This window comes from Atta colombica, unplaced genomic scaffold, assembly GCF_001594045.1.
Source record: "Atta colombica isolate Treedump-2 unplaced genomic scaffold, Acol1.0 scaffold225, whole genome shotgun sequence".
NCBI classification, from domain to species: domain Eukaryota; kingdom Metazoa; phylum Arthropoda; class Insecta; order Hymenoptera; family Formicidae; genus Atta; species Atta colombica.
The window spans coordinates 1,015,911-1,030,354 of record NW_017259322.1 but is presented as its reverse complement, the minus strand read 5'-3'; the positions used below and the strand labels follow the sequence as shown (position 1 = coordinate 1,030,354).

At 32.4% G+C, this 14,444-nt stretch overlaps 1 protein-coding gene and 1 non-coding gene across 2 annotated transcripts in view; both read right to left on the bottom strand.

Moving 5' to 3' along the window:
- The window catches only part of LOC108688064, a 34,390-nt gene extending 20,407 nt beyond the window's left edge, over positions 1–13,983 (bottom strand). The window contains exons 1-4 of the mRNA XM_018194156.1: positions 13,930–13,983; positions 7,846–7,957; positions 3,787–3,840; positions 909–968 (exon numbers count right to left, since the gene is read on the bottom strand). Coding sequence (XP_018049645.1) covers positions 909–968; positions 3,787–3,840; positions 7,846–7,957; positions 13,930–13,983 — 280 coding nt within the window. The remainder of the gene's footprint in view (positions 1–908; positions 969–3,786; positions 3,841–7,845; positions 7,958–13,929) is intronic.
- On the bottom strand, positions 3,555–3,627 carry Trnak-uuu. Its single transcript has one exon. It is a non-coding gene; the product is annotated as a tRNA-Lys (tRNA).
- Positions 13,984–14,444: the final 461 nt, after the last annotated feature.

Here is a 14,444-nt window from a genome sequence, read left to right as displayed (position 1 = left end):
CACATACACAATATATACATTATAAATCGTATAAAATTTCTTTAATTAGATAAATAAATTTTTAATTTTATTAATTAAATAAAGGAATTCTATATTCGATCAAAACAGATATTATTGCCTAAATATTTCGGTGTGAATATATATATATATATATATATATATACGTACATGCACATTGGCGGAAGTTGAGCTATAAATGGCGGAACCAATCAGAGAAGAGAAACGCTATCCTCTGGTCCATTCTTCCTTGATTCTCTTTTACTATTTTTTTCTCTTTCTGTTCTATTTTTTACCTCTTTCTCATTTTTTTTTTCTTAGAAATTGTGAAAACATGGCAGGTCAATCAAAAATGACTGTTTTGTGTCTCGATTAGAGAGTCTCTTAATCTAGACTCGAGTCCACGAGCAATTTTGTTAAAACAAGAATGAGAAAGGAGGATGTAGATATAATCTCTTTTTATATATGCTATCTCATTCTAAGTTATATTATGTTATGTTCTGACTTACAAAAGTTGACAAAAACGGCGAATCAATCGAAAGTTTATCTCGTGGCCAGACTCTAATATAGGATCTCTAGTCTTAAATCTTCAGACAGCGCGTGCGGTAACAGACTTTTCAACCAATTTCGAAGCCGAACTACGACGCGCGAAACACTTCCGCGTACTATATACGATTTCAACGGTGATTTCAGCGGAGATTGACATACTGCAATCCTGTTCCGCGGATTCCAATCTCGTATTTATTTATCCGGACGAATTATCAGACATTGCCGCCGTATCGACGCGACGAGATGCGTGCTATCTTTCCGCAATAATCAATAGGATTGGACGATAGGTATATTGACGAATGGTTCATGGAAACGTTTATGAACAGAGCGAACAGACGCTCGCTTTGAAGATCGACGCTTACTTGACATCTGATGGAACTCGGGTACGTATTGCTCGCTGTCTTCGGTTTCGGAGCTGCTACCTGCGAAGGAAACATCATGTTAGTAATTTGCGATAAATTGAACACATATTTTTTTCTATCGATAGAAGATATTTAAAAAAATTCTGGCACAGACTCATTTTGTCAGTCAAGTTAATCAAAAAAGTGATCTTGCAATTATAGCGAAAATTATCTAAGTACGAAAATTAACTAAAATAGATAAATTTCTAGCAAGTACTACGTTATTGGATATGTTATTATATCTACGACGTTATTATATCTAATCATATAGCTGACAGAAATAGAATTTAGATTTATGCTATAAATTCGCGTATGATATATAATTTTCTATCAGATACAAAAAACAGCAATAATTCTAGCTGGAGCAGCAAAATATTTTTTTGCGTGTTGAAACGTCCTTTAGTGTGTTGTAATTTAAACATACACATTTTAATATAATAGGTCGAAACAAAAGTTTATAACGCTATTTATGTCTATAATGTTAATTTTTTTAAAAAATTAGCAACTGTACATTCGATAGAACAAAATTTCAGCTTTAAATTTCTTTGCGGTATGATGATTTTTAACGGAGCAATTAAAGTGCTCTTTTTTCATATAAAAATGCAAAACTCTGAAATAAAAATGTTTCAATATCTTAAAGTTGACATTCCAAACTACAAAAGAAAAATAATCCAATTGTCCAAAGAATTTACTTATTGAGTAATCCGAAAATGACACTTTTTTTACAGTGCAATAAATAATAAAATAAGTATAAATTGAAAGTTTATTGTATTATTTAAACTATACATTTTAAACTATACATTTTATCACCGATATTATGTTACGAAAAATTACAACTAATTATAATATTAAATATTTTTGAATTTTATATTTATTACATTTTTTTAAATATTGTTCATATTATTCAACAAAAATTATTTTATTTTCAGTACTTTTAATAGTTCGTAAAATTTTTGCAATATAAACGAGAATTAATTTAAAATAAAAAGATAAAAATTTTTTAGCTGCAACATGAGTTATATTCTACATACATGAGTCTTTCGTTTTAAGATGAATTTCCGAAATATTCTTGTAGGGGGATACATGAGAATACAGAAATTGACACCGTATAAAGTTTCTTTATGAGAAAAGAATATAGAAAAGAATATTATTTAGCTAGGTATTTCTAATATTTCAAAGAAAAAAAGCAAAGGATTCTATCGTATATATTAAGAGTTTATTATCATTTTTAATAAAGTTGCAGCTTGAATTTTTTAGCGCTACGAACTTTTATGCACGTGCTGCCAATACTTCGACATCTCATGATTGCTTTTTCTATTGATCTTTATCATTTTTTACAAGAAAGATTTTGCTCGAAAATATCTTTTCCGTCTCGCGAATAAAATCATCCCTCCCTTTCATCATCCGTTACATTACATCCATCGCGTATTACATTGCAGTTGGGCATGGTAATTAAAATTAATGTTCCGAGTGAATACTGGCTGAACGTAATTATCTTCACTGGGAGGCTCAGAGCTTTAATTTCATGCTACATCTTTAAATTCTAAAAATCAATACCAAGATTTCGTGACTTTAATAACAATCTCATTCTTGATAAATTCTATTGAGTTCAGTTTTAGCGTTATTATTTTATAAAACATTGTAATTGACGATGCAAAAAATATTTAAGCTTTATTTAACATTATTTTTATACTCATATTCTAATTAAATAATTTGTATCTAATAGTAAGAAGTAAAAAAAAATTATCTTTTCTCATAAAATAGAAGTCTCAATAATTGGTGATGCCTAGTGATTGAAAAATCAACAATATATTTGTAATTATTAAAATGAATTCAATATAAATTGTTAAGAAATATTATAATATAAATATTATATAAAAAAACTAATGAAAAAAATGATACAATTTGTAACTAAATTGTAGATGAAGGTACATTTTTCAATAAAATTAACATTTATATGTTAAATTTATTTATTGTTAACGCATATTCTCTTTATTTATCTTAGAATTTACGTTTTAAAATATATATATTTCTTTTATGTTACTTGTTCATTTATTCATAAATTTTGACAATAAGAAATCTTAAATTTCTAATTTAATACAAAATATTTAAATAATCTAAAATCACATTATATTAAATTAACATTCAAATATGTTAAAAATTCAACACAGAATTTTAACAAGGACTGGAACAGACGGTTTCTAATATAAATACAAAATGTTTTTATGATTATTTTAATAGTCCAACAAAATTATTTTCAGATTTATATTTAACTAAATTTATAGATGCTTCAACAAAACTGTTTTTTTCTATGCGAAATTATACAACAATAAAATTTCTTAAATGTTTTTTTTTTAGATTTATATGTATTTTATATGTATTTTTCGATCATTGACAGAATAAAGTTTCATATGGGTACTAATTTCTTGTAGAATGCCATTAATTATTAATTAATAAATAATAATATAAAACTCGTCATCTTAATTCTTATTAACTTAGTTATTGGACATTTATTTTATTTGCTGTGTATTAATTAAAACTTAATCATATGTAAAGATATTATTTTTATATTACGAATACTTTCGGGATGAAGAAACAAAAAAAAATCGCCCGAACAGGGACTCGAACCCTGGACCCTCAGATTAAAAGTCTGATGCTCTACCGACTGAGCTATCCGGGCTAATGGTTTCGGGAGACTTAAGTCTGTATTAAACTCGAATGCATAACGTGTACAGTGGACAATTATATTATTATAATATTATTATAGTAATTAATTGAAACATTATAAAATATACATATGCCAAAAAAATAAAATTTTGAAAAACTGCAGCACACTCACCATCTTGCAACCAAGTTTCTTGCCTGTAGCCTTGTGGTATGTATAACTCGCTCCCTGTAATTAAAGTTAATTTTTCATTAATTCATTGTGTAACAACACGCATTAATTAATCGTGCTATTGATCACGAGATAAAACAAATAATAAGTGGGAAAGAATGCAAATACATTTATATATGTAGAGCAGATGTATGTATATCGAGTGATATTTGCTATAGATTGTCACGTGGTGCGTTTTCGTTATTTTTGATTAATTATGTTATTGATATGCGTATTTATTCGATACATTCGATGTAAAAAGGAGACAGATAGTTCTTCAATGTACTTAGCCCTTTCACGATGGAAAGAAACGCGCCAGTCCGAATCTGAGATCAGCGAGATCCTTGCCGAGAACAAAGGAAGGCGAGAAGACCGTGAATGAATCAGAGGCAAAAACAAACCCTTCCGCGTGAACGGGCGCATAAGAATGCTGCTACGGTGAACTGGGGTGCGTTTAATGGGCCTCCAAGATTCGCCATGGGTAGCCACTCGGCGGTAACCTCGTTTCGTTCCATGACAAAATCCCGTCCGACGCGAATCGAATCTACTTACGCCACAGCTCATTGCTCGGCTATAACGATACTCTCCTCAGCAAATAAGACTTCTCTCGAGTGTTCGCAATGTCTTTGAATGTCGCATTAAATCCCTGTCGCTCACGACAAATTTACGGTCACAGAGATTACACGTATCAACTACGTGTTCTACAAGGAGAGAACGGTTTTGCTGAAGTATATAAAAATTAGATCAGAAAATAGATCTGAAAATAATTACGTTGGACTATCAAGATAATTATGTAGAACGCTCAAGCATCATGATACTGCTGCAAACAATTTTGACATTGCATACGATTAAACAATTTTATGTCAAATTATAATAATTATAGTGAATAATTTTACACGGATTGTAGTTTTGCTGAAGTATCTAAAAATTTCTAGCTATAAAATAATTTTGTTAAATTATTAAAATAATTATACGTATATATAGAATGCTTGGTCGGTTTCTAGAAAAATATTTTGCAGCATTGCTAATCATTTTGAGATTTACATAATTATTTTGAAAGTTCAACACAAGACTTACTTTTAAATCTGTCTATTTACTTATTTATATACTTCAGTAGAATTCAGATATTTATGTACTTCAGTAAAATTATTCTTTATGTAAGCGTCTCTAACAAGGCGCCTCCAATGGCCAACAGCAAATATCATAAACACACATGTTTAATGAATGTGTACAAAGTTGTCGTATATAATAATCATCTGAAGGAATCTTAATATAAATACTATTAGAAATGTAACCACGAACTTCCTTTATGTAAATGAAGCTCATGAACAAAATTATGAACAAAATTAAAAGTAATGAATGATTTAACAGAAAATTAAGTTACAATAATTACTTAAATGTAATGAACGTGTACATTAAATTTATGAAATTTAATAAAATTTTATGGAAAGTACATTAATTTCATAAATTTTCATGAAAAATACATTAAGTTTTATGTATATGTACACAAATATACTCTTTAGTTATAAATATATTATAAATATATTAAATTTAATGTAATGTCACATGAAATTAAGTTCAAATTGTGTTAAGTTCAAATTTAAAATTTAATTTAATGAAATTTAAGAACATTTCTAACAGTGAAGATGTATTTAGACGATATGAAAAAAATAGTGAGTAAAGCTTAGTTGATGTAAATCGAAGAAAATGTGTAATAACTTGTTGAACCAGCCACTAGTTGTTTATATGAATTTAATAACTGGTTCAACAAGGTATTATACATTTTCTTCGATTTATATTTAGATAATAGATATATTTAGATAATTAGAGGTAAGTTTTTTTTTATTAATTTTTATAAAAACGTACCATTTTATGCATATATTATTTATGTAATTTTATGTATTCTTTTACAGTGTAGCAATTAGCTTGAGCATCTACATAATTATTTTCAAATCCTGTATCTGACTTAATTTTTATATATTATACTTTAGCAGAATTCTTTTCATATAAATATTGCATAAAAAATTTTTCACAATTTTTACTACTTTTTACATTGTAATTTCAATACAAACGAGTCTAATTAAATTTTGTAGTCGGAAACATTCATCATAGAGGTAGAAAAGTTACAACGTCGTTTACGCGGAATGTGAAAAAGGCAGACAGAAAGAGATAGACAGAGATAGCGGGGGAGAAGAAGGAAAGAAAAAGAGAGAAAACGGGGAACGATCAGCGGTACTTTCATCCATCGCGGCGGCGTTTCAATATTTCTGAATCGTGTCGAAAAGTGGATCGAGCTGGTATAGGGAGGGGACGTAACGCGATTATGATAGAGAAATTGCGGCATTATAGGTAGTGATTGAGTTAGGTGGAGGTGGTCCATCCCAAGCGAGCGGCGGCTTCACGCCGTGGCGTGCCAATGCTAGATATAAAGTGTCAATCACTGCAGCCAGACACTGGGGGTTGTTCGGCGATTCTCTACGACAGAGATACTAAAGGAGGGGGGGCTATGAGGGATTCCACTGTGAGGACGTCCTAGGGAAGTCTTTGCGGTGATAACACGTCACTTATTGAATCTCGTATCAAGGAATTGATGTCACGTTTCTAGGTCAAGGCTAGGACACTCGTCTGGAAGAAGACTAGGCTGAAGAGTAGCCCAGCTATATACAAAAGCAGCTATATCTAAAAATTAGATGCTGAAATCCTTGAATTCCTAAAGGGTGATCTTCATCTTACATGTCAATAATACTGATTAGTATTATAATATTAAATCAGTGAAGAGAGAAAAGTGGATCTAAATTGTAAAGAGAGGAAAATTATCTTTATTGTTTGTAAAGGGAAAAATGAAGATATAATTTCCTAAATTCCTATTGTTGCAGATGCGGTTATCCATTAGTCATATTTAATATGACAGACATTTGTTCCAAAATAGCTAAAAGCTCTTCCTCCAACATCAGTCAAGTGTATTCTATTTTAATAAAAATTATATTTCTCACACCATATTATACACGATTTTAAACTAAAACAATGATAATAAATTTCTTCTTAATTAAAAAAAAATCTTATTCATAACTTGGATGAGAAAAATTATACAAGTTTTTTTCACTCTCACCAAAAGAGTTTCAAGTGGATATAGCGACTTTTGGGCAAACCTACTTAAACTAAGAAAAAGTATTTACTTTTAAAGTAGAAGATATCATTATCGATATCAGCATTATCATCATTGATACCATTATCAATTAGGGGAATTGAAGAATCAAGATATCATCGGATTATATGAATTAATGCCAAGAAAATATTTGCGTTGATTACTGAAAGTTTTCGTATATTTTTGGCGATGAAAACACAACGCGTTGTTGAGTGAAATATCGGCCAGCTATTTAGGAAACGTTGTCGGACCGAGTAATTGGCAAGAGGTACTCTGAGTAGATTGTCTCGGGCGATGTCACACGATGCAACGCGTCTCGCCGCGACCTTTGGAAAATAATGTCGTCGTTGATGCGACTATATAAAGATATCGACTCAGCTGCCTGCGAGTGACAGGCTCTCTTCGGGGGGTATAACTCACCCTCCGCCTCTCTCCTTGCCAGCGTTTCGTTTCGGGGTACACGTCCCCGCATGTGTTCCTAAACGTGCTCTTTCCTATGTGTGCGCTTCTCCTTTCGCGGTCGACGGTCTTCGTGTATCGAAAGCCTCGCCCGATGGAAACGCGACGTCTCCGAGCCGCGATGATATCAAAGAGCTTCAAAGTCGAACGGGGGAATCGAAGAATCGACCGGTCTCTACTCCTCGCTCACCTTTTCCCTTGATTGCACCCTCGCAAGTTCGTTAAGAACGTCAAGTTAAAATGTTAAAGTGATTCAGATATTTTTATGTAGATGCACTTTCTCTTAGAAAATGGAAACACTGATTGGCGCGTGTAGAAAATTGTCTGCGAGTTCGTGTGAATCCTCTTCGTTCATATTGAAAAACAATTATCACGCTGCCGAATATTAAGAAACTTTTATTAACGAACATCCCACTTACCAGTGTGTAACTTTTCATTATTCGCTGTTTGAGATACTGGGTAGTTAGCGGGACAATATTCGCTGGCTACCGTCTGAAGTGGCTCAGGCAATCTGCCAAATCCGTTTCCAGGCTAAAAACACAGGAAAAAGAAATATAGATTAATATAGATAAATAAAATAATATAGATAATATGATTACTACAAGATACAAAGACTTAATAATATTCAAATGTTTTTCTCTGAGAGAATGATTACAGATAATCTAATATATTCTCCTCTTACTTCAATAGTGACACAACTCGAAGAATTAAATTTTCTAAAAAAGGGAAAAAACTATTTTTTAATATGATAGAAGATTATTGACTAATCAAATAATATTCAACTAATATATCGAAACGAATCAAATAATGTATCAACAAAAAGAATATAATCTTAACATCAAATGTCATTTTCGTTTCATATTCCCTTAATCCGGAAATTGTCATATTTACTTAACTCATTCAATAGCCCAAGAATTACGGTTTTTTTTAGCTATGTTTGAAATAAAGAAGCGATATTTGTGTGTCTAGTTTGTTCCGATATTATGCAATAAATATTAGACGAATGTGAAAGAGAATGCAAGTGATTTCAGAGAGAGTGATTGTGAGACTTTCAATATAGAAGCGCGCGAAAGACACAGTGAGAAATAGAGGATGAAGGGTAAGAGGAGGGCAAGAGGAAGACATCCGGTGAACGATTGGACGGTTTCCTCCTTGCGGGGCAATCTAGTGGTAAACTTAGTTACCGGTTTTGGGAATTTCGATAACGCAAACGTTGCCTTTGATTCCGTAAAATTTGACTACAGATTATGGGAGTGCAAACTATCGTCGCGAAAAAAATCTCGCGCGAAAAAGTATATACTATTCGAGAAAAACTCTATCACGTGGGAAATTAGGTTCATAAAATGATAAAACAATTGAAATGTCGAACTGTCCTGTGAAAATATTATATATAATGTATAATTTCCCATGTTGAATATCTCTGATAGAAAGTATATTGATATTAACGAGCATCCGGCGAAGTCACGCTGCTCAAAGTTTCATTATTTGTTCATAATTTCTCCTCGAGATTTTCCTTTGATCGCAATTAATCGTCGTCCGCAATTAGTTGCCGCGATGGCACGGCGCCTGTAATCCATGCGCTTCAACATAAATTTTAATTACATTCACTAATACCGCCTTAAATGTTTAATACGCCTGTCAATCCATTATGTATATATATTTATTGACGCAAAAATGATTCGCGAGACAGAGTATTTCAATTGCGCACGAAATAAGTATTAATATATTCTATATGCATTAATTTAATAAAATAGAAATACTTGTATTTTTTAAATTAATTTTAAAAAAATCTGCCATCTTAAGTATAATATTTAGTAGATAAACGTACCTAATACTTCAATCATACTTAATTAATGCTAAAAACATTATTTATACTATGTGATATTTATAAATAATACATCTAGATCAAATGCTGATTAATTGTTTTTTACAATATTGTCGAATTGCTAAAAAAGTATTTTGTTTTTATGACTATGATTGCACGATAAAATAATTATGTGTCAATATATTATCTTTATATATACATCAATATATATAATTTTTATTCTAACATTATGACAATAATAAATACATAATAGAACTTCCAACCATAATTATTTTATTATGCAATAATAAGTCACCAATACCAAAAACATTTTTCTTTCAGTGCATAATCTTCCAATACCGGTGTTTTTTTGTCGAGTAGGATTTAACAGCGGATTGATCAGGCAATGACGTGTAAGTGGAAAGTGCAAACACAGGACCGTGTACCATTTGATGTCTCGTGGCCTTTCCCAGCGGATGTCGTTTTAGACGAATGAGTACTGAACACATTCGGCACGCAAGTTTATATATGCGCGCGTTTATGCCTCTCGTGAAAACGAGATACCCACGGCCACGACAGATCGAGGGAACGCCCTGTCGTTTGCGACGAGGTTATATATACAGGGGTCCTGGCATGGCACCCCAAATCCACGTTCTCCCTCGTAGTAATTGTGCACTTCGGTTCGGTTTATAATAAAGTCATCGAGAGCGGACGACACGTCGTCAAACTGTGTCGTCCCTTTCGTGATCACTCGACGGACTAGGAAGCTATATTCTGGAGATGAAGTATTGAGACAGTGATAAATGGTTGATAAAAAATGATTTTTAGAGGGAGAGATTAAAGATAGATTCTAGATTCTGTAATCCAAACAAAAACTGGTAAACATGTACAAATATGTATAAATCTACAAAAATTTTTGATATGTGTAACTATAATGACATTATAATTATTACCGCTGTAATGTTAGTAATAAAATTTTATTTATAGTATTATGTGCCCAGTATTATGAAAAATATTTGAAAAAAATGGAAATATAGTACACACGTAAAATACATGAATACTCATTAGCTAAAATGTTATAACACTTTTCTTCGATAGAAAACTCAGCCTTGCTCGTAAAGTGATTGAACATGAATGATTAGATCCATAAATAAGAACCAATCGCTCAATGAGTAGATTATATTTCGAAATCCATCGAAAAAAAGTGTTGCAGCTTTTAATAGAATCAGCTTTTAGCTGATGAATGTATATTAAAATACGTGGTGCGTGAAATTACAGATAGAATTTTATTCTAAAATCTGACGGGAATTAAAAATAGTCTAGTGAACTCACAAAATGGAAACATTTTTAACAATCCGCATTTCATGTGTGCTCCACTTCGGTCAGCGAGCAGATAAAAGGCCGCCACAGTTCCTTCTGCTAATTACGTGTCGATAATGGCAAGGATGGTCAATTTTATCAATCACAGGCGAGAACTCGGGTTACTTCGCCAAGAAAGTTTCCCTGCCGTCTTCCTACCCTTACGAATCGCGAAGATAATGATAGTGGTGAACACTGAAAGGCGGACAATGCCCGGCGAGAGGGACAGTGTGGAAGAGATTTCGAGATTAAAGAACTCGTCGCACTGTATCCAAGTTTATCAGCTAATTGCGTCCCACAATGCGTTGCAAAGATCGCGCTGGAAGGAATTTTTATAAGTTACGTTTTTTTGTATGGATCTCAAGTGACGATTTAACTATGAAAGTAACGCTCGAAAAATGTAATGTATAAAAATATTTATACATCATTTACATATAACATATCTTATTGTAAGACTAATAGAATCAAGATGATCATGCGAGAATACATGGTATCTAATTTAAACCCTCCAAAGTTGACGGTGAATTTATTGGGCACACTCAATTATAAATATCTTTGTCAAAAAAAGTCAAATAATTCAATTTTTTTTACGTTACATTTGCAAATTTGGATTATTCTTATTTAAATATTAAAATATATTTAGTATTATTTTTTTCTTATACAAGTTATGTCATTCTTGAAATTAACCCCCCGCAAATTACTCTTAATTTCATCTTATAATTAGTCAGATTATCCAGGTCATTGAAGGATGTGTTTTTCAAAAGATTTTTGGGGTTTGAAAAATCGAAAAAAAATTCTGATATACTCTTTCAATCTTTTTAAGAATACTATATACAATTATATAACTCGGAACGGTTTCCACTTTTTGTTGTCAAATTTGAGACGAAATCAGCAAAAATAATTCAAAGTCGAAAAATAGTCTTATAAGTTTTCAAATTCTCACGTGATATGCGGATGATTAATTAGTGTCTTTTAATTAACATAAATTAAATGAATTATCTCGTAGATCAGTAATCGTATTACAGAGACTTTGACGTCAACTTCGGAGGGTTAATACCAAACTCATCGAGAAGAATGAAATGAACAGTTAAATAATCAGCAAATAAACAAGCCAACACGGGTAATTTCGCACACGCCCCGTTCCCGAGGAGGCTACCCCTAATCATGGGAAACTCGAGTGATGACATATGCTATCTCTTGCGGCAGTCAATTAAACGGCGCCCGGCGTCGCGTCGACGGTGAGGCAGGAATCGCGCGTGTGGGAATCGGCCGATTTTTAGAGTCAACAAACATAAATCAAGTACTCGCCAAGTCATCCCCTCTCCCGTGTCTCTATATCCATTGACCACCCGCGGGTCCCGCGCGCATCGTGTCGTCACGGTGGTGGCACGCACGCACGTACGCACGCGAGGAGTAACGGCGACAATTACGTGTTTAGAGGACACAAAAGGGGTGGCACCCGTGGGACGAGCCATCGGAGCGTGGAGGCGCGTGCCGCGGCAATTCGCCACCCGACCGAGCGATCATCTCTCGAGTGGCCGCATTGTACGCACGATGACCCTGGACTTCGTGCCACTCGCCGAGAACTCTATTGTGTCGGCCCCGAGGAAGTCGGATATCCGTATCAAACGGAGCGGCTCTTAATGCGGCGGTGTTTAATGGATCTTAAACACCTTCGTGACCGGCAACGTTTTGATGCTGCACCTTCTTGAACGCTATTAATGTAACGCTATGTCGTTTCACGAATTTAAGTAGAAACGCCAAAGAAAAGTGTAGCCGGATTTATTTGTAACTCGAATAAATATAATCAATTGTGATTTGAGTCCTTTTCGCTTTATTTCTGTGTAGTTAAATATGAAATAATTTCTTTTAATTTTTAACTATTCTATTTTATCTAGTGAGGTAACTGCAATTAATGTTATGTTGCAATGAAAAATAAATTTTATCGCCTAGAAATAAATTAACGAATAAAGATTATCATTTACACTTTTTTTTTCTCAGATGTCTTGTAATTTTTCTATTACCAATCTGAATAAAAATAAAAAAAATGTGTATATAATATTGATGAAGATAAATCTTTTATTTTTAAATGCGATATTTCTGTTTGATTTATAAAAAGAAAGATTTTTAATGTAAATAATTAGATTGGCAAATAAATTCGTTCAATTTTTTAGAGTGGAATGAAACAATTTTATTCTACTTTTTTTTTAAGTTGGCAACTGTATCATCTAGAGCAAAGTTTAAGAATCTGTTTTTTTAATTGCGATACGATTGCGAGATGATTTTTACCGAAGTTATAAGCAATCAAAGTCAGAATGCTTTTTTATTTAATCTGCGAATAACTCCATAATAAAAATCATAGAAACATTTTTTAAAGACGAATTTTGAGGAAAAGCTTCAAGCTTTCACGTCAGATCGTAAAAAATTTTTACAAATTTTTTTGAGCATGTGGCAGATCTTCAAAATGAGAAAAAAATTTTTCATTTCTTTCCAGCTAGTTTTTTATATATATATAAAATATATATATAAAAATTACCAAATTCACATAAACTCAAAAAATATAGCAACCTTTTAAAGTAGAGATTTCAAGCATTAAAACTTTTTTAAATTTAAATTTCGTTCAATTTTGTTTCAATCATTTTGTTTTCGTTCAAACGAAAATATTGTATCTACAATTTTCAACAAAACCGAACGAACTTATTTGCGAACCCAATATCTATTTAAGTTATCAGTTTTTATTTATCTCTGTGCACAACAAGATTACAAATCAATCAAATATTAAATTCACTTGATGATTTTCTGAGATGCTAATCCTTCAATTAAAAAATACCATTTTTATCATATTATTAATAAATCAATTAATAAAGATTGTAATAAGTTAATTGCGTATATTATTTACGAGACTTTTACAGATTAATTTACAAATCAAATATTACAAATTCACTGACTTTTTTGAAATGTTAATTTTCAAATAATAAATCTTTTTTATCAATTAATAAAGGATGTAATAAACACGTTAAGTATATATTATTAATGAGAATTCAATATAAATCAATCAAATGTTACAAATTTATTTGACTTTTCGAGAAGATAGTAGATTCTTAAATAAAAAATTATTGTATGTGTTTACAAATTACACGATAAAAAAACATAAACACGTCAATTTATATATTATTAACAAGATTCTTATAAATCTAATACGAATCAATCAAATATTACAAATTTACTTGATTTTCTGTGAGATACTATTAATTAAAAAAATTTTTTTTTCGATTAATAAAGATCACAAAATCTTTAAAATTCTATCTTTCAAATAACAAATAAATTTTCAGTTACTTACTAAGCCCGCCAATTCTGTCGTCGCGGCGGGGACCTCCTGATCGGCAAGATTCATCATAACTTCGCAATTCGTCTGATCTTTCTTTTTCCGATTAATCGTTATCGAGTCGAAAATTCCTCACTGTAGGCAAACAGGATCACCAATTCGAAATTGCAAAAAAAAAAACGCGCAATCGAATTCGCGCGACGCGAGTTCAATCGTCGCTCGGTGTTACAACGCGAAGATCGAAGATAGCACTGAATCGGGTGATTTGATCTCGGCGCGAACAGAGGGGTGAGCCACCCTCGCGACCGGGGGTTGTCTCCGAGTTTCGGTGTACGCCCCCAATGTGACGTAGAACTCAGTCCTGCGCGTATTTCGCCTCCTTGCCGGCCACTACCTAACCGGGCGCTGGGCGGAGCCTGAAACTCATTGGCGATATACCAGCTCGATGATCAACGAAGGGATGATGCTACGAACCTCCACGCGAGAGAGAACCACGGGCTCTCTCAGCTCGAGCTTCGAGCAAATTCGAT